The sequence below is a fragment of the Chrysemys picta genome, chromosome 2 (genome assembly GCF_011386835.1).
Source record: "Chrysemys picta bellii isolate R12L10 chromosome 2, ASM1138683v2, whole genome shotgun sequence".
NCBI classification, from domain to species: Eukaryota; Metazoa; Chordata; order Testudines; family Emydidae; genus Chrysemys; species Chrysemys picta.
The window spans coordinates 63126194-63152391 of NC_088792.1; the positions used below are offsets into that span (position 1 = coordinate 63126194).

At 41.4% G+C, this 26198-nt stretch overlaps 1 protein-coding gene across 2 annotated transcripts in view; it reads right to left on the reverse strand.

The window, feature by feature from the left end:
* The window catches only part of RAPGEF5 (Rap guanine nucleotide exchange factor 5), a 236881-nt gene that overhangs the window by 172971 nt on the left and 37712 nt on the right, over window positions 1–26198 (reverse strand). For both annotated transcript variants that reach the window (XM_024106678.3, XM_024106672.3), the window contains exons 2-6: window positions 25966–26016; window positions 25434–25540; window positions 18086–18207; window positions 16327–16495; window positions 10168–10234 (exon numbers count right to left, since the gene is read on the reverse strand). In XM_024106678.3, the coding sequence (XP_023962446.2) occupies window positions 10168–10234; window positions 16327–16495; window positions 18086–18207; window positions 25434–25540; window positions 25966–26016 (516 nt within the window). The remainder of the gene's footprint in view (window positions 1–10167; window positions 10235–16326; window positions 16496–18085; window positions 18208–25433; window positions 25541–25965; window positions 26017–26198) is intronic.

The following is a 26198-nucleotide window of genomic DNA, read 5'->3' on the forward strand; positions in this document are numbered from 1 at the left end:
GTAGTGAACCCAGTCAGCCACACTGCTAAACCACTGCAGAGAAGAATTTTGTGGTCATAGGTCATCAACAAAGTACACGTACCAACAGGACACTAATCTTACATTTGCTACCTCAAGTCATGTGACTGGGGAAAGTCACAGGTATTAGCAGCATGGGCACCGGTGACCCTAAAAATAGTGTTTTACCCTGTTATGTATATTTGTTTCCTGTTCAATATCATTATTGCATTGAATATACTGTATGTGTTTGTGTTATTTCATGGAAGTCTCCAACTATCCGGCAAGAAAGTAGGGATTACCCTGGGTTAGAGTTTTCCTCCCAAACTGCCCTGGTGACCCTGCCAGGAATGAGTGAGGGGGGTGGAGGCACCGCCAAATAGAGTCATAGGAAAAAATGAAGATACACCCTGCTGAGTGAGTGGCAGGATCCAGAAGAACCCAGGCCTGTCCATCAAAACCTGTAAGCAGATTAACATTAAAGAAGGTAACCGGGTGAAGGGGGGGCTACACACAAAGTAACAACCCGCCCTTACTGCCATAGAAAAATACATATGTCTTGCATAAGATATTCTTGGCCTAATAGGGCAAAGCCAAGCCCAATTCCAACCAGAATTCTTCACACGTTAGGTTAATGTCTACAAATTAATTCCTATACTCAAAGAAGAGCTGGAACAGAATCAGGAAACACTCTGGCCTGTGCTCCAGCACACACGGTTTCAGTTACATCTCTAGCAGCCTCTGCCTCCACCCTATGGAGAACTTTACATACAGCTTATGAATCTCTTTTAAATGGTCCTTTCTTGATCAGTATGTCCAATGGTTTCTGTGAATGTTACCTATTGGACTTTAGTCAGTTTACAGGAAGGTCTTATGCACTTTGGGTGTGTCTATGCTGCAGCTGGGAGTGAGCTACCAGTCCAGGTAGACCGACTCATGCTAGTGGGACTTGAGCTAGTGCACTCAAAATAGCAGCATGGATGTTGTGGCTTGGGCGGCACCTTTATAACTGAACATAACTCACTGGCCTTTTTCTAACCAAAAGCCCACAAAGGAGTCAAGCAAAACAAGAAATACATGAATATTCTCTAATGTACAGAGCACAACCCTGGGAACTAAACTGTAAATATACAATCCTCTTGAGCAGCAACAGGACAGAAGAAGAATATTTTGTATGAGTTAATACTTGTAGCTGGGACTAAGAGTTATTAAAACTGTTCCTAGGCCAGTAAATGCTTCTGGGCAGAGGTAATTGTGTTAGTCGTAGGTTAATAGGGTACAAGCTGCCTTGTCATGCATAGAACAGCACCTGTTTCTAGTCAAAAACGGAACTGAATTATCAGTGACTGGCAGAATCTGTACATTCAAAAGACAGAAAATGGTATTGCAGTGTCGGTCATTTACAGGGCAACAATTATACAGTTGGTGGTCATTGAAAGACAATTTCTTCACCTATCTAGCACCTACCTGATGTCTTATACATCTTAGAGAAATAAAGATGCAAGAAATATCCTTAACACTATTGGAAATGCAAATAGACTCTCAGCTATGCCACAGACCGAATAAAACCCAATAGTTACCACCAGGTAAATAGTTCAGACACAGCATGGGCCTATAAGCTAAAGCTCACTAATGGCAAAATTCTAAATTATATAAATTTTTATATCATAGAATGCTTTTCTTAACTGCAGTTAAGTGCAGTTTAGCTTCCTTTCTTGGCTTGTTCCCTCCTTGCTCCCTATTGGCTTTCATTACCAGGTATTGTTTCTTTTGGAAGTTTTTGCTTTCTCAGAATTACAGTACAATTTGCCTTCTCTTGATGACTCAGCCAGTCTGGAACTGATTAGTCAGGGAAATGCACATTTGTTTTAAACAATGGTTAAGGCGACTGTAGGAGATAGTAGAGATAGCTATGGTTAAGAATGCCAAGTTTGGTGGGACTGCAGGAAACAACTGCAAATGATTGTTTCCAGCAGAACTGTTACTTAAAAAAAATAAAAAAAATAAAAAAAACACTAAAAACTAAGAACAGAGACCTTTGTAAAAAGGCACGAAACTAACTTAAGGCTTATCTACACTTAAAACGCTACAACAGCACATCTGTGCTTCAATGTAGACACTAATTGCATAAGGCTAGGTAGGTAAATCCACCTCTCGGAAAAGTGGTAGCTAGGCCACCAGAAGAATTTGTCTCTTGACCTAGTGCTGCCTACACAGGGACATAAGTCGGTTTAACTACACCACTTAGTGGTGTGGCTTTTTCATACCCCTGACTGATGTGGTTAAACCAACCTAATTTTCTAGTGTAGACCAGGCCTCTGAGCTCGTCTCACTCTTCTCTCCGCCCCCTCCCCCCAACATGGTATTGCTCTGTTCCGAGATGGATGAAGCAGAGTCTGTCAAAACAAATGAACCCATCCTATCAAATAATTTGCTCATATTATCAGTTAATATGAGCTACTGCCAATGTGGCCAAGCCAAAGTCTATATAAAGCTACTGACATGCAGGCACTTAAAGTGCCTGAATGGATACATTTACATTGTATAACTTATTTAGTCATGAATTTAAGCATAAAATGCTAATTATCTTTGAGTTTTGAGAAACATTCCAAGGCATCTAACACTGTCTACATGTCCCATGCTGCTCCCAAAAAGAAGCGTTCTCTACTGTGTCCTTTCACTGACTGTTCAAACCAGAGTACTGTGGGAATCTTGATGTGTGTTTACATTGCAAAGATCTTACACCACCTGCTCTTAGAGGTTTTGTGATGGAGCAGAGCATTAGGATGTTTATATAGTGTATCTGTGAAGCACAGTTTCCTCATCCTTTGAGAAGTCAAACAGCACAGTCTGAGAGCACAAATTGGATTTACTTTGGATTTTTAAAGTACAAATTAAACTTCTGAGTTTTTGTGCCTTGTTGTCTAGGACAACCTGAGAGAGAACACTTCATGCAAATTTTCAGATTCCGAGAGAATAGTCAGCCTTTCTTACAGTTTAAACTCACATTCAAAACATTAACACAGAGAAGACTATTTAAAACTTTTGAAAAAGACGTAGAGGTGGTAGTTTTCAGAGTAGCAGCCGTGTTAGTCTGTATCCGCAAAAAGAAGAACAGGAGTACTTGTGGCACCTTAGAGACTAACAAATTTATTAGAGCATAAGCTTTCGTGGACTACAGCCCACTTCTTCGGAGTGGTAGTGTTAGTCCAATAGATGAATAATTTTTAAAAATGCTCATAGTTCTGGCTTTTTAAGTGCACAGTCTTTTTTTGTTTGAGATTCCCCAAGTCTGTCCTTCACTAAATCTAAAAGATCCCACATATATACCCAATATTTATTTTTAGTTCAATAGAAATGTATGTAGGCACTACCTTTTTAACTATGGCCACTTAGGCTCCTGCTCTTCCATGTAGCACCAAAAACTGTAGTCAGTGCAATAATGTAGTAACATGTTCAAAAGAACGGTCTTTTTAGACTGTTGTATTTGGGACATACAGGAGGATAAGTGAGCCTCTAATCTACCTTTTTTTTTTTTAAACCTCTGCATTGTTTTCCAAGATAGGATATCATTTAGATAGCATGTTTGGTTTGTAGGGGCAAACTTGACACAAATTTTATATTCAATAGCTCAATTTCTTATGGTAATTTATAGGCACAGCTACTGCTTGAAACATGCATTTTACATTAAGTCCAGATTAGTCTCCCCAACAAGACATGCAAATACCAATTTTGCCTGAAGCTGTTTATGCAGAAGTAATATAATACCTTGCCCATGTGTATTGGGTGAATGTTATCCAGAGATTTCATTCAGTGAAATGGAGCACAGGAATTGGGTACCCATCAGAAATGTCAAACGCGTTTAAACTGAAATAGCATGTAAAATATGCCCAATGACCATATAAAGTCTAAGGACTATGGTCCCAGTCCACTTGACTTCTGTGGAAACTGAAGGGCCTCAGCGCCTGGTAGGATCAAACCATTTATAAGACATAAAAACCTCAGTTGAGGCTAGAGAATTTTTTTTTTTTAATCTAGATATGTACATTTTTTTCATGCAGCACTTCCGGGGGAGTTGCTGGCTTGCTTCTGCTCTTAATCCAGTAGAGAAAAGCAAGTTTTTGGCAATACCTTGTTTAGTGTCCATACAGCTAGTGGTATGCGTGTGCATGCATGCGTTTTTTGCATATTCTGAATTTTCAGTCCCTAAATTCAAACAAACTGCCTTGATGACACCTTGTCACTGTTGAGCATTTTGAAACGAAACATGAGCACTTATCACCCTTCCTCCTGAATCCCAAACCAGGTAACAGTGAAACCATTTTTAATGAATTTTAATTATTTTTAAGTGAAAATGTCACACTTAATATTTTGTTATGGAACATAATTGGCTAAGTGTGCATATGTTATGTCTGTATTAGTGGTATAACTTGTTAGTACGCTCCCTCCTTCCTTACCCTCCAACTCCCCCGAACCAAGGCATATGGTATATTCTTCTTGTATTCTCAGAGCATGCTAATTGTGGTATTAGAAGATTTAGCTAGCAAGAGCAGAACAAAAAAAAATGTGGCTATATGTTGCCACCAAACCAGTCTCCATAATGATGATGATATATGTAAGAGCAGAGAGGAGGAGTTTGGCCACTGCATATTGAAGCTGTGAAACTGACACTACCATGCTTCTTTGCAACTGGACATGCCAATAATGCATGTGTAGCAGAGCTCAGCAGGGCCCCTTGGCTCCTGTCTCTGCTAGGTCCACAAAGTCACTCGGAGATCCTGGGGTTAGTATCCACGGGTGCAGTTTATTCACAAGCTTGTTCCCACCACCGTTTCACCATGTACAGTTGGCCCTTCACCGTCTGCAGGCAGGAGGGTGGGAAGAGCTACCTCCCTGCTTCCACTCCCGGCCTTTTCCCTTTCCTTCTGCTCTTCCCCTGACTTCCTTCCCCTGAGGCTTTTATACAGCCCCAGACTAATTAGGCAGCAGCTGTCTCTGCTTCCCCAGTTAGGGCCAGGTTATCTCCAGCCAGCTCTAATTTATTCCCCAAATGGGAGCTGGTGTGACAGAAGGCTGAATCAGAACCCTTTGCCCAGCACCTTGTGACAGCCTGGTATGGGTTACTACCTGAAATCCATAGAATCCATGCCAGGTAACACCTTAGGCCTGGTCTACACTACCACTTAAGTCAAAGTCAAAAATCACCCCTGAGCGACATAACTTATATCGACCTAACACAGAGTCTACACCGTGCTATGTCGTTGGGGCTGCTCTCCCGCCAACTTACCTTACGCTTCTCAGGGAGGTGGAGTACTGAAGTCGATGAGAGCGCGCTCTCCCATCGACTCATCAAGTCTTCACCAGACCTGCTAAATCAACACCACTGCATTGATCGCAACTGCACCAATTTAGCAGGCAGTATAGACAAGCCCTTAGAGTGATTCATGAAGGATGAGTATGTCATACACCATGTTCCCGGAATATGGCCTGGTACAATGGGTGACATGTATATTGAAACCACCCTCACATGAAGTATGGCCACAGTCATAGTGGCATCATTGGGATCATCCCGCAACCAGAGACTCAAGAATTGGGCTCTTAGCCTCCCCATATGCATCTGGCTGGTGGAAGACATCACAAATATAAACACCCAATAAGCCACAAATACAAGAGAACCACAAAGAAGATATTAAGTTGAGAATTGCTGCAGATGCAAGGGAAAGAGAAGCCATTGGTAAGAAGCTAGAGCTGTGCATCTATTTCTTAGATACCACTAAGCACCCAGAGGCAAACAAAAAGTTTTCTTACTGAAAATAAGAAATAGTTGATTGACATCATTTATACAAAACTCATTCAAGACTAATGTGTGTCATTAGTGAAAGTTAAGCACAAGCTAATCATCCGAGGCAGAGACAACTCCCCAGTTGAAATAAACCAGGGTGATGTGGAGATCAGAGAAGATATGTACACTTTGCATGAGGAAGCTGACAACATTGTTGTACAACAAACAGTAGTGGATGCAAAAGAGAAACCAATGAAAACATCAGTATTACCAGATATGGTGTGTGTTTTTCCTTACTCTTGCACTATTATTTTTAGTGATCATGGAATCCCCAATCCAAGAGAGCTGTAACAGAGCAACACTGGAACATTGTACCAGGATTGTTAGCTGTCCATGTTCTCTCAGGCTGGGATACAGTAGCTTCCTATTTTGGCCTCAGCAAAGGCACTGTGTCGAAGTTTCTGCAAGCTGGATGCTCCCTATCTCTGCTGGATGATATCAATGCAACAATGCCGGATGCCATTGAACAGGCAACCAAATTCATGGCTGCATATTATAAACGATCAAATTGTGCCACTATGTCATCGGAAGCACAGCTCCTTACCACCAACTACTAAAGCATTTTATAGAAAATGTAAAACTAGCACATCTTCAGGCATGTGTGTGGAAAAGTGCTTTGGATCCGGACGCACTACCAGGCTGCCACTAAATCCTGCCAGTTATTCCTCTGTAACATCTCCACAGTCTGTCTTCTCTCTATCCCTTTTGCAAAAACGTGGATCCATGCCTTAGTCATCCCCCATCTCAATTACTGAAATTTCCTCTTCTCACCTGTAAGGCTCTGCTCAGCTGTAGTCCTGCCTACATCTCCCCTATCTTTCTCACTTTAATTTTAACTCCTGTGGCCCCTCCACTTTTAGGTCACTTCCACCGCTCCTGGCTCTGGCCACTCCCCGTTTGGCCCCATCCTACCCCTGTTCTGCGGATATTCTTTGGAAGGGGGAGAAATGTCTCATTCTCTGAATACACCAATGAGTGGAATAGAATGATGAGGAAGGTATTCTGTTGGATATTTTAAAAATGAAATCTCATCGAAACGCTAAACCAGATGAGCAAGGTTCATTAAGCTCTAGTTGGGGGAAAAACCTGCAGCAATAATAACCTTGGTAATAGGTCATAATATAAGCAAAGATCCAATAAAACCAACTGCCAGAAGATACAGTTTGAATGCGAGTCAGAAGCTGTTTTGCATACAGACTCTTTCTACATGAAAGAAATACCGAATATCACGGAGAGGGGAAAAAAAATCACAGAAGAATGCATTCAGCAGTGCAACCCAAACGTACGGAAAAGCTCCATGGCAGGTTCAAACCAACCAAGTGCACTAGCAGGCAAGGAATTTGGGTGTTGGGCCAGGGAGGGGAAGAAGCAAGAGGCAACAACACTAATAAAACAGACCAGGAACCCAAAATGAAAACAGCACACAAACCACCACGTTCTAGGCAAGACACAAGAAATAAAAGCCAATCAGTTACAGCAGTAGCAGAAACAAAACTTCTTAGACCCTAGTAAACCTCCAGAACAGACACCTCATTACTGTCAATGACATTAACAGGCATCCAGGCTCAAAACAACATGTAAGATACCACCAAAGAAGCAATTTTGTATGTAATCTCAGCATGACATGAAATAATGATCTGTCGCTCATTCCTAATGGAAAAGTGAACTAAGACAAATCCTTATCCCCAGTTTGATCTGCTCAGTAGCACACCTGTTGGAGGGGGGGTTGCCTTTCCTCTGTCTGTTTTGGATCAGTCTGTGTGTGCTTGTGGTTTTTTGTTTGTTTGTTGTTTGTTTTTAAATGTACTGTGAGGGCCGAGGCTGATTTTGGGTAACTAAACGTTGATTTTGCCTAACTAAAAGTTAAAATAAAGAGCTCGTGAGAGTCAGCAGGAATGGTAGCATTGCAATGTCCTACAGTTTTGTGGCAACTTGAGCTTCCTGCTGACTTTAAGGGTAGGATTTTCAAAAACTTCTGAAATTGTTTAAGAGCACAAGTCCAAATGAAAATCAATGCTACCTTTATTCCAAAATCACATTCCAAAAATTTTGAAAATTTCATCTCTATAGCACATATAGATTATTATTACTGGTGTATTCATCCCCATAAGTGTTAAGGTGCTATATGGGCAAATAGATTGCTGTTCTCACCCTGTAGTATTTGCAGTCTGTTTAGGTAAAACATAATGAATTATACTAGCAAACACTAGGGGATAAGGGGAAGGAAGGATGTGAATGTGATGTTACCAACTTGTGCAATTGTATTGCAAAGTAGGGCTGGATTCAGGCAATCTCAGGCCGTGGGCCCCATGTCATAGTGTGCCGCCTATAACTCCACCCCTGTACTTCCCCACTGGGTGTAGCATAGCCATAGAACTTCCCGCTTCCCAGAGTGACAACATCCAGGAGTGGCAGTAGAGGTCCATACCCTTGAAAGCAGCAGGGTCAGTAAAAAGGGTCAGCTATCCCCTCCCTAGAGTGCAGGGGTGCTAGTGGGGGGGCCCTCAATCTTTATCTCAGCTGTTGGAATGCACCTGCATGGCTGGACCAGTCCTGTTGCATTTTCTCCTCCTGCCACATACGCAGTCTTCTGCTGGGGTGGTGTTGGTGGTGTTGGTGGGACACCCCCCCCCCCCAGCAGGTCTTGGAGTTAACACCCTGTTGAAATGTGTGGGGCAGTTCTTTCCTAGCTGTCATTTTCTGGCTATCCACATGCTGAGACTGACATCGCTGAATGGCCTATATTTGGTTCATTTTTTCAAGTTTTTCTTCACAGCCATGAGGGCTAGAAACCCCTCTCTCTCTTTTCAGTGAAGACTGAGAACCTGCTGTAATTACATGGCTCCAGCACCTAGGAGCCTGGGCATGAGCGTAGGGTGCCTTATTCTGGCTCTAATCGTGAACCTTGAGAGAGTTATGGGAGTTTTTTGTTGTTGCTTTTTTAAAAGTCTCACACTACCTCAGAATCCTTACGTCAAAACTCATGAAATTTCCCTTTTTCAAAATGTCCTCCATCTTCCATTTCTTTCAGCATGGCTGAAGCCAATATTCCCTCACTATACATGCAGACTTTGCATGTGGAAGACTGCTACCTTCCATTGTTTTCAATAATACTTGAGTCATGTTGCCTCAGGGAAGTGGCCATGTCTTGGACTCTATGGCTAGTGGGCTGGACAAGAAACTATGAGGAGACAAGGGAACATAAGAAGCAGGAGACAGCTTGAAGAGGAGCAGGGGGATGTTGAGTAGTTGTGCCAGGGAGTCTGGTGTCGTGCATGAAGAGACTGAATGAGGAGCAGGGGTTGTAGCAGGTGAATGGAAAAACTAAGATGCAGGCAGGGGAATGTGGGTTAATGCACTTTCTCCCATGCTGCCGGCTATACATGGCACTGAGTCCATGCCCCAGGCTGTCTAACATTATGATTTAAAAAGTGTGATGTTAATTTGAGGTATTTAGTTCAATCTAACCTTCCAAGTTCTTGGCTGCACCAGGAAAAAAAAATGTGTTTTACAAAACAGCTAAGACACAAAATCCTAGCATAGACAGGGCAAGCTGTAATCTTACTCTGATGCAACTTTCTAAGGTCAACCCCGGGGGACATCCAGTCTCACAGTAAGAGAAACATGGGGGGAGGGATAGCTCAGTGGTTTCAGCATTGGCCTGCTAAACCTAGGGTTGTGAGTTCAATCCTTGAAGGGGCCATTTAGGGATCTGGGGCAAAAATCTGTCTAAGGATTGGTCCTGCTCTGAGCAGGGGGTTGGAGTAGATGACCTCCTGAGGTCCCTTCCAACCCTGATATTCTATGATCTGGCCAAATCCTTCTCTTTTACACTTAAATCAATTTAACGCAGCAGTTTAGACAAGACTTAAGTTACGCTACTTTAGTTAAATGAATAACGTAACTGAAGTCAACGTAGCTAGATCCACTTACCATGGTGTCTACACCACACTGTGTCAACAGAGACACTTTCCCGCTGACTTACCTTACTCGTCGCAAGGAGGTGGAGTACAGAAATTGACAAGAGAGCACTCTCCCATTGATTTAGCCCACCTTCACCAGACCCGCAAAATCGATGCTGCTGCATTGATTGCAGTAGAGCCATAGTGAATATATGCCCTTAGTGTAAGCGAGAAAACAATTGCTCTGAACAGTGAAGCTAACACAAGAATACCACCTCCTCCTGCCCATGACTTCCTTCCAGATACAAAATTGTAATTTCCATTATGGCCATTTGTCTCACTCAGACACGGTTTTCATTTGAAAGGATCCACAACTTGACAATATTTCAAATGGGATCAGTACAAACTTTGATGTGATAATCTTACCGCAGATGTGAGGCGAGCAAGAATTTCAGCATTGGTCTCTGCTGTGTCTTCTATTTTTTGACCAGGCCTTAAAAATAAAAATAAATAAAGTTACCCTTATTTTGTGATTTTCTTTGGTGATCTCTTCATCCCTGGAAAGCAAGGTGGCAAAGGATCACAACATGTCACTGAAATAAGAAGGGCTTTTTTGAATTTTTGCATCAAAATGAAGATCAGAAGTCATGTAAAAATGTTGAAAGACTGCTCTCTTCAAATAAAAAAAATGAGATAAGAGTTATATTCTAGCCAAGTGGAAAAGGAGGACTTCCTGATCTCAGTTGAGCATTCAAATGTGTATTTTGATCCACTACACGTGTATTCCATCATCATTTTCTACATAGGAAGGACTGTTGAAGTATTCCAGCTGTCAAACAATATGCTTTGTTAAAAATGTGAAGCTCTGTCTTTTCTAGAGCTGTGGGTTCACAGATATAAAGACAGAGGATTCCAGAAATCATTGACACATAAAGCACTGATATTTAATGCAAGCATGAAAGCTAAAAGAATAATTGTTAGACACTCCAAGTCAGCAGTGAATGGGAATGGCATTCAGATTGCAGTGATTTAACAAGTATGGAAGAGGTTACGTTACAGTAACTCAGATGATAAATATGGCTAGATAGTGGGCAGTGGAAAAGAGAAGAGTGTTTACAGCTCCTTTCCCCAGTCCGTAGGGCCCTATGCAGAGGCCAGCCATAATCCAAAGGTCCAGTATTAGGCAAAACTTCCACATTTCCCAAAGGGTGCAGTGAAGAGTGAAGGGCAGGGCTATACCCTTGGTTTTTCCATTAGTATTTTACTCCTCTCTACACTCCTTTTTCAATCTCTCCAGAGTTGCTTTTCATTTTGCCTGGTCTATCAGTTCTCTAAAGCACTCACCCTAGTGCCCTTAACTCCATTTTCTCTCTTTTAACTAGAATTTTTCTCCTCTTTTTCTTCGTTTTCATACCCAAATCCAATAAAGTTAAGTTAAACTTTCAAATACACAATGTTCTAACTGGTTAAAATTAGCCCCCCCCCCCCAAAAAGCTGGCTTGTTCTTAGTTCATTTATACATTTTTAATGAGTGCCAGGTTTGTGTCATTGTACACTGTATTAGATTGTATTGTACAATAGCATACGTGTAGTTATATTATTCGTTTGCAGGAATGTTTGCATTCTTCTATTTCCAAAAATAACTGCTAAACCAAAACACACAAACAGATTTGTTTGGTAAACATAGAAAAGTATTTACTCTGCCCACACATTTAATTGCTTTTCCTTTTAAGCAGAAGAGTTACTGTGTGCCAGCTGAAGGTCCAAATAATTGTACTTTTCTTTTATACTATGTAAGGTCTCTCACTGAAACATTTATTGAACCTCATAGAAGCCTTACTGGAAATTGAAAAAGATAGAAATCAGTCTGGTAGGATTATTCACACAGGAATAAAAAACCCTTAAGTTATTTATTTTCCATTCTCTTTAACAGAAGCATGCTGTGCCTGTAAACTACTGCGGTTGGTGTAATAAACACAGATCCCAGGTATTACTGGAATATTTTGTCTTAGGGTAAATAATTTAATTGCTCTTATGCTTTGATGTGTTTAAGGAAGCTACGTGTCTAGTATATGCAAATGGCACATTGTAGTTAATGTGTCTAGTGTCAGAATATTTTATTTACCTGCTGACGCGTCAGGTTCGGCCGATCGCGGCCCCCACTTGCCGTGGTTCGCCGTCCCGGGCCAATGGGGGCGGCGGGAAGCCGCGGCCAGCACATCCCTCGGCTCACACCGCTCCCCGCCGCCCCCATTGGTCCGGGACGGCGAACCACGGCAAGTGGGGGCTGCGATCGGCCGAACCTGACGCGTCAGCAGGTAAATAAACTGGCCCGGCCCACTTGGGTGCTTACCCTGGCGAGCCGCGTGCCAAAAACATTGCCAACCCCTGGTGTACTCTGTATGGTAAACAAACCATGCACAATCACTTATATGACAAGTTCACCTAAAGTATACTTATGATACACAGTACTACAGATTAAGGGATAAATTCTATTCTCACTTATGCCAACATATGTCGATAATTTCCACTGATGCAAATACAGGATAGGATAATAGTGAAAATTTGCAGGCATGGGTTGAACACTGAAGTTCACAGCTAAATTATCTTAGTAATTAACTACTTCATCCACTGCAACGCACCTTTGGAAGGGTGTGCTGCTGTTTACAGTACATGAATGGTGACAACATTATTAAAATACATGATCCTCAGGATGAACCACGAGGTTATGGCACCAAGCTATGGTAACTCATTCCCAAACCCAGGAAGCTTATACTGGCTCAGATCACTCCTTCACATGCTGTACAAGCTTACAGAGAGATTATTATTGGCCAGGATCCTGCTGCTTGTGTTACCAAATGAACAAGCAGGTTTCCGACCAGGTGCAGCTGCACCAACCAAGTATTAGCCTTAACACTTCCAACTCAAGGAGATTCCAATGCAAACTCTGGACTAGGGCAGCTTTCTTAGCCTCATCTGCCACCTACACCACCATATGGAGGGATGGCCTCCTGAAAGCCAGCAAAAATTATCCCATGTGATACAATGATAAAACTCTTCTGAGAAGTTCTGACCTGTCGGCGATTCCTTGGTGACCAGGTCAACGATGGCCTGCCAAAGAGATCAGCCCTAACACTAATCCTATTTTATTTTATTTTATTTTATATTATATATATATATATATATATATACACATACACACACACACACACACAATCTTCATCATACACCACCACAGAAATTTGTCTATGATGATGACATTGCTCGGACTACACAGGCACAGGATTTACCTACCACAGAACAAATCCTAACCATTGACATTAAAACCAGTGAAGAATATTTCTTATATTGGCAGCTAAAACCAATCCCCACTCAGACTGCATTAGTATTTCATCTAAACAATTGAAAGGCTACAGCAGAACTGCGTGTGGACTTGTGTCCAGCAGATAAGAAATGATCGCACCGCGAAAGATCTTTGTGTGACATTAGATCAAACCCTCACAGATCACTGGGCCCTGAAAAATATCCACAACAAAATAAAAATACATGCAGAAACTGGCAGGAACAACCTGTGAGAGCTGATGCAGTCTTCACAGACTGCTTCACTGGCCACAAACTTTACAGACCTCTTCATTACTCTGCCATAGAATGCCGTTCGCCCATCTGAGCACACAAATTTCCACACATCACTTGGCAACTCTCAACACCATTATGTGCATCATTATAGGCATAGTAAAAATCAGTGTCACAACTGTGGCTTCCTGTATTGGTGCACATCCTCCCACCCCAAATTCATCATGACATGAGAATCCTTTGGGAGTCCCATCATATTTGAGAATATAAGGCTCTCCCAATACATGAAGACCTAAATAATATAGAAGACTCCAATCCAAAACGGTTTTCTGGATTTAAATTGCAGTTTAAAGGTTTGAAGACTTGGGTGTTCCCCTGAATATTAATGGCAAGCAAGGTGGAAGCATGCCAATGTCCTAAATGAATCAAGGATCCAAACAAAGAACCCAGTGGTTTTTCACAGAAAATATGATCCATTATGAATAACATCGATACATGATATGACAGAAGTGCCTACTTGCTCCATAAATTAAAACTGACACACCTGTTTGTGGAAATGGAGTTCAAACTATGGAACACCTTGTCAACCAGTGTCCCACATGATCATATCCTGGTGGTAGCTGCCTCTCGCCTGAAGCAATTTTTTGGATCACCAACCTAGACCGCATATCTAACACTGCTGTTAAGCTATGAGAAAATGCCATTCTTTTATATGCATAAGTGCTCACATGGGTGGGTAAGGACTCCACAAACTTTGGTCATTCATTTTATTTTAATATTTTTTTCCTATGGAATTAACATATGGCTCAAATCTGCATGAGTCAACAAAATAATATGTAGCATAGTAGCCCACCCTTAAGTTTTGTAGAACAAATCATTCCTGGTGCAAAGCTATCAATCAACTGAATTACATCAGAGATTGAGTAGGGCTACAGCACCAAATTAATCTTTGAAACAAATAGGATGTGGAATACCAAAATTAGTATGAACAACGAAACAAATGAAGCAAGGGAAGGAGAAAGTGTTGATCCATTTATCCTCCCCATCTCTCTTCATCCTTCTCTCCCCTACTTCCACTCATCCTTCATTCTCGTTAGTGAGCTCAGTTTAGTCAAGGGGTTCCCACACAAAATTTTTGGTGGCCTCATAAACATGACAATTTTTCCTAAAATACTTAATTAGCTTCAGGAAAAACAAATAAATATACAAATATATAGGGCCCTACCAAATTCACAGCCATGAAAAAACGCATCATGGACCGGTCTCCTCCCGTGAAATCTGTATAGTATAGGGTAAAAACACATAAGCCTAGATTTCACGGGGTAGACCAACATTTCTCAAATTGGGGGTTCTGACTTAAAAGGGAGTTTGGGGGGGTGTCACAAGGTTATTTTAGGGGAGAAGGTCATGGCATTGCCACCCTTACTCCTGCACTGCCTTCAGAGCTGGGCAGCCGGAGAGCGGCATTTGTTGGCCAGGCACCCAGCTCTGAAGGCAGCGCCCCACCAGCAAAAACGCAGAATCTGATTTCCAGAGACCTGTGTGACATTTTCACTTCAACCGACAGGACCCCTCTGCAACTTCCAGCCGCCATGTGCAGCGGTACCCTCCCCAGTAGCCCTAAGCTGCTGCCACAGGAGGCAAGCAGGACCCTGCAGCTCCCAGCTGCAATGAGCAGACGCCACAGCTCCAAGCTGCTGCCAGCAGCAGGAGGGACCCCCCGCTCTCAGACACCGTGGGGCAGGGGAGGGAACTCTGGAGCCCCTGCTGGACCCTCCTTCCTCCCCATTTTGTCATACAGTAACTCCTCACTTAACGTCCTCCTGCTTAACATTGTTTCAAAGTTATGTCCCTGCTCAATTAGGGAACATGCTCATTTAAAGTTGTGCAATGCTCCCTTATAATGCCATTTGGCTGCCTGCTCTGTCCACTGCTTGTAAGATTCTGTGGAAGAGCAGCAACTTTACAAGGGAGCATTACACAAGTACCTCTTCTCCGCCTCCTCTCCCTCCCTCCCAGAAAGTCTTAAGCGCCGCTAAACAGCTGTTTGGCGGCACTTAGGACTTGTGCGGGGCTGGGGGAAAGGAGCGGGGATGCGGCTGCTCTGGAGAGGAGGTGGAGTGGGAATGGAAGAAGATGGGCCTGGAGTGGAGCGGGGACAGGAAGAGGCGGGCCTGGAGCATCCCCTGACAAAGTCGGCACTTGTTCTTCTCCGGGGAAGCTGCCACTGCTGCGAAGGTGCTTCCTAGTGTCCTTGCCTGCAGCGGGCTGTGCCTGTGTGGGGTAAGCCAGGGACACTTCCAAACCACAGTACAGTACTGTACAGTATAGAATGCCTTTTGTCTGCCCTCAAAAAATTTCCTTGGAACCTACCCCCCCCCCCCCATTTACGTTAAATCTTATGGGGAAATTGGATTTGTTTAACATCATTTCACTTAAAGTTGCATTTTTCAGGAACATTACAACATTAAGTGAGGAGTTACTATAGTTATTTTTAATAAAAGTCAGACACAGGTCACAGGCTTCGGTGAATTTTTGGTTATTGCCCGTGACCTGCCCATAACTTTTACTAAAAATAACCATGACAAAATCTTAGCCTTATCTATAAATAATATTTACTTGCAATGAAAATATCAGGATTGAGGCCCTCATTGTGCTAGGGACTACCCAAAGTCTGTCTCTGCCCCCTAAAGATCTTACACTCTAAATAGACAAGACAGGCAAAGGGTGACGATGAAAACAGAAGCACAGAAAAAGTGAAATGACTTGCCCAAGGCCTCAGAACAAGTTAGTGCCAGAGCTGGAACTAGGACTCAGGTATCCTGACCCCCACTCTGGCGTCCTACGCATTTGACCACAGTGACTTTCTAGATGCTGAGTTTAGCAAACCTATTGATACAAGAAATAACACTCAGATGGAAGCGGTTACATGTATATATAATTTTGTATATAGTCTGTCATTATAATTCAGGCATTTACATTCAGGAAAAGTTACAAAGAGGAGGTACTTACAGATTGCATATAGCAGCCCTGGATGAAGTAAGAGGCACTAGCTGCAGTAAGAGTTTTACACCATTTTGCCATCCTTCATCTCTTTCGAATTCACAGAAAAGATAAGTACATTCATCAGCTGAGAACTGGTAGAAAACATGAGTGTCTTGAAAATAAAGTTGTCTGTCCACTGTTAGAAAAAATAAAATGAAATACCTTTTAAAGTTTCTTCTGTCAACTTTACTCATAACTATATATACATATTCAGTATTAACTTAATGCTTAGTTTGACAACCATCAAGGACAAAATGCTTAAAACTGAACTTTGAAGCAATCAGATACGGTCTGGCTTTAAATAATTTTATCCAAGTGATGCAGCCAAAAGGAAAAAAATCTCAGAGTAACAGAACATCCAGGTTCCTGGAGTTTAAGGCAATGGAGTCTGGATACTTCAGGAACAGAGAGAGCTCTGCCTTTAAGGGACATAGCTGTATGAGAGAGGTCTTTCACCCATCAAATTTATGAGCATTGTTTTTCATTAGCTTCTAGCTCATTTCTTCTGGTGAATGCCTTTCTGCAGTATAGCAAGATCATGAGGAAGAAGAGGATACATGAAAAGAGGAGGAGGGAAAACTTTAGGAAAAAAAGAAAAATCTTAAAGTTAAACAAAGGGGTCAAATACTTTAAATATTCATTCTCCCTTCACAATGCACATATTGTAAATTCACCCCTTTTTAAAAGAGGTCAGGCTAAATTCTGTCCCGCATTATGCCACTTCTGCCAGCAAGAGCCAGGGCCCTCAGCACCATAATGCCCATCCTGCAGGAGAATGTGATAGCATGATCATTCTTAACTGACACAGGAGGGAATGAACCAAGACCTCCACAGCTAAAAGAATGAGCTGCTACAGCTAATGAGTCAAGGCTTCCTAGCTTGCACTGTAATAGACTCCTATCCTCAGCAGATCTGGCAACAAAGGGAACCTTTAACACATACATTCACCAGTAGGTTACATAAACACAGGGTTTCTAAATTCCTCTGTACTTTGAAAGGAGTGGGGACAATTCACTAGCACAGTCATGGATAGGAAAGGGGCACGCATGGACAGGATGGGCTGGTGGTGCGTTGATTCAGTGGCTATGGAGCCCTGGATGCAATGTGAAGCTGTCTTCCCATGGAAAAATCCCTGAGAGTGGCTACTGATATCAACATCAACGCCTGTGTCCCAGACTTCTGAGCCAAACTCTGCCCTAGCTTAATCTGCAGTCAATGGGGCAACACAGAGAGAGGAAGGGTGAATTTGGCCCAACATGGTTATCAATGAGTAGAAAAATACCTCTTAATCTACTGTGCTGTATTCTCTAGTTATGGAAAAGAAAAAAAAAAAAAAAACACTAGTTACTAAAGAAGATACCTGATGAACCAGTGATTTATAGTGACAAAGCAACTGCTGACTTTTTGAAAACAATGCAAAGCATCTGAAGAAAAAATAGGTTGACATAGACATGCACATGATCTGCAAACTGGCAAACAGGCAATTGCATTTCCAAAAGCAGAAGAGAGAAAACTGCATCTGAACTAGTTCATATCTTGTATTTATTAAGTGAAACATCACATGGATAAGTCTATATCATATTAATATTGAAGGATGTGACCTCCTAATTAAAAACAAAATCAATCTACATTTTTCTTTTTCCTCCTCTGTCCCGGCAAACATAAAGCTCATTCTATGTACAAATGCCCTACTGACCATGGTAGGACTTGTTTCCATAACACTGACCTGATAACACAATTCCCATATCCAGTAGGAGCTGCCATACACCAACTGCTGTAGATCTGCACTTCACAAAAGGACAGTGCTCCAATAGCCAGTCTACCAGTTCTGATCCAACACAGCTTCTCCTAAAAAAAGGCAGGGCATTTATTTAACATTCATATTGTATTCCACAACATGAGTGTTTGACTATATATAAAAATCAGTCATAAGGTGTACTGCATAACATTGTGCAGCAGGTATTAACTGGGCATGCAAATGTATTTATTTATCTCATGGGATGATGAACATCTGATGTCCATAGATAGCTGCCTGTAACTCAGAGGCATCCCAATTGGGACATAAAGCAATATATTTATTCTCCACAAACTGAAGTACCTGTAAATTGTTGTAATGCAAAGGGTTTGCTCATCTTAACAGACAAGGATGTCACATGACGATTAAAAATTATATTTCACCTCATCAGTGGCTATGTGAGGTGTAGCTATGTAGATTATATTGTGTACGTATATATAATATTTTTTATAAATAAATGTTAAAGTAGGAATAGCCAGCTCAAACCATATTAACAGTTGAAGTCATTTGAACCTTCAACCTCATGCTTGAAATTCTTCAAATATAGATGTAAGCAGTAGAGCTAAGAATTATATAAATGGTCCTGACTTGGGACTGGGGGGTGAACCTTTTTACTAGGATTTACTTTGTGTCACTGCATTACTAGCAAGCAATAACCTCACTTTTAAATTCAACAAAAATAAACAAAATCTGCATTTCATTTTTAAACACAACACATGAATTAATGTTATTAAAATAGAAACCTGTGATTTTTGCATAACCAAAAATAGGAACAGGTTTCAGAGTAGCAGCCGTGTTAGTCTGTATCCGCAAAAAGAACAGGAGTACTTGTGGCACCTTAGAGACTAACAAATTTATGCATATATGCATCCGAAGAAGTGGGCTGTAGCCCACGAAAGCTTATGCTCTAATAAATTTGTTAGTCTCTAAGGTGCCACAAGTACTCCTGTTCTTTTTGCAAAAATAGGAAGAACACTTGCTCTGTAGCATGATGTGGTTGGAGAGTCTTAATTTCATTGTCAAGATATTCTGTAAATTACACTTAGAATCACTATGTAAACAAACTAGGGCTGTTGATTAATCGCAATTAATACACAATTAACTAAAAAAATTAACTGCGATTAAAAAAAATTGACCACAATTAATCGCACTGTTAAACAATAGAATACCAATTGAAATTTATTAAATATTTTTGGATGTTTTTCTACATTTTCAAATATATTGATTTCTATTACAACACAGAATACAAAGTGTACAGTGCTCACTTTATTTGTTTTAATTACAAATATTTGCACTGTAAAAATGATAGAAGAAAGTATTTTTCAATTCACCTCATACAAGTACTGTAGTGCAATCTCTACTGTGAAAGTGTAACTTACATATGTGGATTTTTTTTGTTACATAACTGCACTCAAAAATAAAACAATGTAAAACTTTAGAGCCTACAAGCTCACTCAGTCCTACTTCTTGTTCAGCCAATCACTAAGACAAACAAGTTTGTTCACCTTTGCGGGGGATACTGCTGCCTGCTTCTTATTTACAACGTCACCTGAAAGTGAGAAGAGGCATTCATATGCCACTTTTGTAGCTGGTATTGCAAGGTATTTATGTGCCAGATATGCTAAACATTTGTATGCCCCTTTATGCATCAGCCACCATTCCAGAGGACATGCTTCCATGCTGATGAGGTTCGTTAAAAAAAATATTGCGTTAATTAAATTTGTGACTGAACTCCTTGGGGGAGAATTGTAGGTCTACTGTTCGGTTTTACCTGCATTCTGCCATATATTTCAGGTTATAGCAGTCTCAGATGATGACCCAGCACATGTCTGATTTATAAACACGGTCACTGTATATTTGACAAAATGCAAAGAAGGTACCAATGTGAGATATCTAAAAATAGCTACAGCACTCAACCCAAGGTTTAAGAATCTGAAGTGCGTTCCAAAATCTGAGGGGAACGAGGTGTGGAGCTTGCTTTCTGAAGTCTTAAAAAAGAAACATTTCGATGCAGAAACTACAGAACCCGAACCACCAAAAAAGAAAAATCAACCTTCTGCTGGTGTTATCTGACTCAGATGATGAAAATAAACATGCATTGGTCCGCTCTGCTTTGGATCATTATCAAGCAGAACCCATCATCAGCATGGAGTCGCATGTCCTCTGGAATGGTAGTTGAAGCATGAAGGGACATAGGAATCTCCAGTGCATCTGGCATGTAAATATCTTGCGACGCCAGTGACAACAGTGCCATGCGAATGCCTGTTCTCACTTTAAGGTGACGTTGTAATCAAGAAGCAGGCAGCATTATCTCCTGCCACAGTGGATAAAAATCAATGATTTTTAAAAAAAAATAAAAATAAAAATCAGATTTTTTTTTTTATTTAAATCGGATTTGTCTGATAAAATGCTTTCTTGGGGGGAAAAAGCTATCTAACGATAGCTTTAATTAAGATACATTATAGTTCAAAGATATCTCATCATGGAATAGGGATTATAAATTCTAATTCTATAGTATGAGACAATATATTCATGTAATGTTTAAGAAAAGTTTTGTAAATGAGTTCCAATAGTTCATGGATTAGGAACCCAATTTTATGGAGTTCCAGGGGCTTCTGTATAGATTGTTTAGGTTAGTCTATCTAACCAATGGGACTCAGTGCTCAGTCTAGAAGATACCATCAGAGATGCTTAGTTTTGCAGTTCTCAAACTGTGGATTTGTGTCTCCAGAGATAACATGCTTGTTAACAGCAAAAATGTTTTTAAATAAATAAATAAATATGTAGAGGTTAGAAATAACAGACTTCAACCCTATTGTCCCTCTGCAAATTTGTGTACACCGAGTTAATCCCTTACCTCTCTCTAAAAGTGCAAAGTTTCAAAAAGTTCAATGAATAGAAGATTGTTGGGAGCGGAATAGACCTGGGGAAGGAGAAGTCTGGAGACAAATGTGAGAAGGGAGAGACAGTCAGTGGAAACAAAAGTGAAACTGTGCAGCATATTCCAGAAGTCTTGAGGTCTTTCTGAGTGTAGCCTTCATTGATTTGAGATCTACCATACCATTCTCTCTCACTATAAGGGAAAACCTATAATGGCAGCAGGCTGTAAAAGAGACCCAGTTTGGGCATACCTGTGGGTAGGACAGGCATGCGTGCAAAATACAAACAGTGCAACAAAAATGCAAGGCCTGGTTGCCCAAATGAAACAACATCATGAGAAGTGTTCCTTCTCAGGAGGAAGCCATGTTGAAGATGATGAAAGGAACATGTCTGAACATGCAGGATCTTCAGGTTGGGTAAACTTTTTTATTTCATACTTCTTTATTAAGGACTGCCTGTCTTCCCTTCTGGACTATTCTTGAATTCTCATGTTTGAGCAAAAATATAGTTGTTACTCTATGGTACTATCATTTTAGATGCAGTTGTGATAAAAAAATAAACAGCTGAAATAGGCAGATCTACCTTTTACAATTTCACCTTTAAAGTAGTACTGAGTGTCAGTGAATGCAATGAGTAACACTAAATGAGCAGTATGGTAATAATAATTAAATAACTGCATTGACTTATTTTGTTTAGGAGAATCCATCCTCAACATACAGGATTCTTAAGACTATCCACCTTCAAGATCACCATCATTTTCTATAGTGTTTCAGTCACATAATGTATGTCACATAGCCACAATATATCACCTGTAGCAAAAAGGAAAAAAAATCTCCATCATCCAGAAACAACCATAGATCAGTTTGTGACAAGAACCAGCAGATTACAAAGAGGTAATTGATGAAAAAATTTCCTGGTTTGTTTATGCAACAAACTCTCCTTTCGGTATGATTGAGAACCCACACTTCATTAACATGGTTCAGTCATTAAGACCAGGATACAGTCCACCCAGAGCAGATGTCGCAGGCAGATTGCTGGATAAAGTGTATGAAAGAGAAACTGAGCAGTGTGCAAAAGGTCTAGAGGGTTAACAATTTCACCCGAGTCTTGATGGGTGGAGCAATGTCCACAAAGATCCTGTTGTATCAATTGTTTCTGTTGTCACACAAGCACATACATCAGGAAATGCACACACAGCAGAATACTTACAAGTAGTAACAGTAAAAGCTAGAACAAACTGTGAAAAAAAATCAAATGTCTAGTACGCAGCTTGGTCACAGACAATGCTGCAAATGTATCCAAGATGAGAAGAAATTATTTAGAAGAGAGTCCCAAGCTAACAACATACGGTTGCAGTGCTCATTTGATGCACCTACTAGCCAAAGACTTCAGTGTTCCAGAAATAAAGACTAATGTTGTTGAAATTGTAAAATACTTCCGTAACAACCACTTTGCAGCAGATGCTCTGGAAAAAAGTGGGAGGAACCAAGCTAACTCTCCCCAAGATGTGCGATGGAACTCAGTAGTGGACTGTTTTAAGCACTATATCAAGAACTGGCCTAATGTGATGACAATTTGTGAACAAAATCATGAAAAAATAGATGGCACTGTCACAGCCAAAGTTCTCAACATTGGGCTTAAAAGAAATGTTGAACATACGCTGAGTACCCGAAAGTGACACTAGTGAACTGGTGGAAGTCACCTAAGCACTCGGATTCTACACTTTACACTTTGAGAGAGAAGTAAGGGATTAACTCTGCATACACAAATTTGCAGCGGGACAATAGGGTTGAGGTCAGTTACTTCTCACCTCTATATATTATTTATTTAAAACATTTTTGCTGTTAACAAGCATGTTATCTCTGGAGACACAAATCCACAGTTTGAGAACTGCAAAACTAAGCATCTCTGATGGTATCTTCTAGACCAGGGGTGGACAAACTTTTTGGCCTGAGGGCCACATCGGGGCTGTGCAACTGTATGGAGAGCCGGGTAGGGAAGTCTGTGCCCCCCCAAACAGCCTGGCCCCTACTCCCTATCCAGCCCCTCCCACTTCCTGCCCCCTGATTGCCCCCCCAACCCATCCAACCTCCCTGCTCCTTGTCCCCTGACCACCCCCTCCCGTGAACCCCTCGCCCTATCCAACCCCCCTGCTCCCTGTCCCCTGACTGCTCCCACCCCTATCCACACCCCTGTCCCCTGACAGTCCCCCTGGGACTCCCACCCCCTATCCAACCACCCTCTGCTCCTCGTCCCCTGATCACCCCCTCCCAGGACCCCCTGCCCCTAACTGCCCCCCAGGATCCCACCCCCTTATCCAACGCCCCCTGCTCCCTGTCCCCTGACTGCCCTCCCAACCCCAATCCACATCCCTGCCCCCTGACAGGGCCCCCGGGACTCCCACTCCCAACCCTCCCTGTTCCCCATCCCCTGACCGCCCCCCCAGAACCTCTGCCCCATCCAACCGTCCCCTCCCTCCCTGACTGCCACCCCCCCGCTCCCCGCCCCCTTACAAGCGGCAGGAGCTCACAGCCGCGACACCCGGCCAGAGCCAGCTGCTCTCCCCACGCTGCCCAGCGGGAGCGGCGGGCCAAATTGCAGCCCACGCAGCGGTGTGGCTGCGGGGAGGGGGGAAAGCGGGGGAGGGGCCAGGGACTAGGCTCCCCAGCCAGGAGCTCAGGGGCCGGGTCAGACGTGGCCCGCTGGCCATAGTTTGCCCACGTCTTTTCTAGACTGAGCCCCATTGGGTAGATAGAAAGATTAACCTAAATAATTTATACAGAAATCCCTGGAACCCCATAAAATTGGGTCCTTAATCCATGAACTATTGGAACTCAGTTACAAAACTTTTCTTAAACATTACATGAATATATTGTCTCATACTATAGAATTAGAATTTATAATTCCTATTTCATGATGAGATATCTGAGCTATAATGCATCTTAATTAAAGCTATCTTTAGAGAGAGTTCTTTGAAGCGGTCAACAAACATGTGGACAAGGGGGAATCCAGTGGACATAGTGTACTTAGATTTCCAGAAAGCCTTTGACAAGGTCCCTCACCAAAGGCTCTTATGTAAATTAAGTTATCATGGGATAAAAGGGAAGGTCCTTTCATGGATTGAGAACTGGTTAAAAAACAGGGAACAAAGGGTAGAAATAAATGGTAAATTCTCAGAATGGAGAGGGGTAACTAGTGGTGTTCCCCAAGGGTCTGTCCTAGGACCAATCCTATTCAACTTATTCATAAATGATCTGGAGAAAGGGGTAAAAAGTGAGGTGGCAAAGTTTGCAGATGATACTAACTGCTCAAGATAGTTAGGACCAAAGCAGGCTGAAGAACTTCAAAAAGATCTCACAAAACTAAGTGATTGGGCAACAAAATGGCAAATGAAATTTAATGTGGATAAATGTAAAGTAATGCACATTGGAAAAATAACCCCAACTATACATACAATATGATGGGGGCTAATTTAGCTACAACAAATCAGGAAAAAGATCTTGGAGTCATCATGGATAGTTCTCTGAAGACATCCACGCAGTGTGCAGAGGCGGTCAAAAAAGCAAACAAGATGTTAGGAATCATTACAAAGGGGATAGAGAATAAGACGGAAAATATATTATTGCCCTTATATAAATCGATGGTACACCCACATCTTGAATACTGCGTACAGATGTGGTCTCCTCATCTCAAAACAGATATACTAGCACTAGAAAAGGTTCAGAGAAGGGCAACTAAAATGATTAAGGGTTTGGAACAGGTCCCATATGAGGAGAGATTAAAGAGGCTAGGACTCTTCATCTTGGAAAAGAGGAGACTAAGGGGGGATATGATAGAGGTATATAAAATCATGAATGATGTGGAGAAAGTGGATAAGGAAAAGTGACTTACTTATTCCCATAACACAAGAACTAGGGGTCACCAAATGAAATTAATAGGCAGCAGGTTTAAAACAAATACAAGGATGTTCTTCTTCACACAGTGCACAGTCAACTTGTGAAACTCCTTGCCTCAGGAGGTTGTGAAGGCTAGGACTATAACAGCGTTTAAAAGAGAACTGGATAAATTCATGGAGGTTAAATCCATTGATGGCTATTAGCAAGGATGGGTAAGGAATGGTGTCACTAGACTCTGTTTGTCAGAGGGTGGAGATAGATGGCAGGAAAGAGATCACTCGATCATTACCTGTTAGGTTCACTCCCTCTGGGGCACCTGGCATTGGCCACTGTCGGTAGACAGGATCCTGGGCTGATGGACCTTTGGTCTGACCCAGTATGGCCGTTCTTATGTTCCTCAAAAAGCATTTTATCAAAAAAATCCAATTTTTTTTAAATCATTGATTTTTATCCACCCTGCATAAAAATAATGCAAGTTAATTAGAGCAAATTAACTCTGTTACCTGCAAATTCCTGTAAGGTACACTCTGTCTTTAATCAAGTCAGAAGCTTGAACTGTAAAAATATTCCTGAGAGCTCTCCCAGCACATGAAGAACTCTCTCCATAAATCTAAAATGAAAAGACAAATTGCTTGTTTATCTAGATACAGAAAGTTAGAACACTTAAATACACAAAAAGGTACTGAATTAAGTTAAACTGGTATAAATGTGATTAAAAGTGGTGTGATGCAAGTCTACATCTGGGTTTACACCACAGTAGTTAAATAGATTTAGAAAATTTTTACCAACATAAATAATGTAGACAAGCCAAAAATTGTACAAATGGCTCTAACTGCAGGCTATATTCATAAATTACTCAAAAGCCAAGATTAAGCAAATGAAACAAGTATATACATATACACATATATATACACACATATATATACATATACACATATATATACACACACACACATACAAGGAAGAAAGTGTGTGTGTGTGTGTGTGTGTGTAAGTCTTTCAGCATGTGGAATTAAAATGAAGTTTTAAAAATACCTTGCTTGAAGGGTTTTCCAGATATGGATTTGAAATTCGTCTGGACAAATTCTGTAAAAGATAGATGGATAAAGTCATTATCTGTAACCAAAAATAGGAGTAAGAGAAAGGTAGGTCATTTATCTATTGAAACATGGGTTAAAATCATTTATAAATCACCAGAGGTATCCTGTGTGGCCTCATTCTAGTCCTTTGTGCACATTTATTCACATCATAAAGACTGTAGTAGGTCC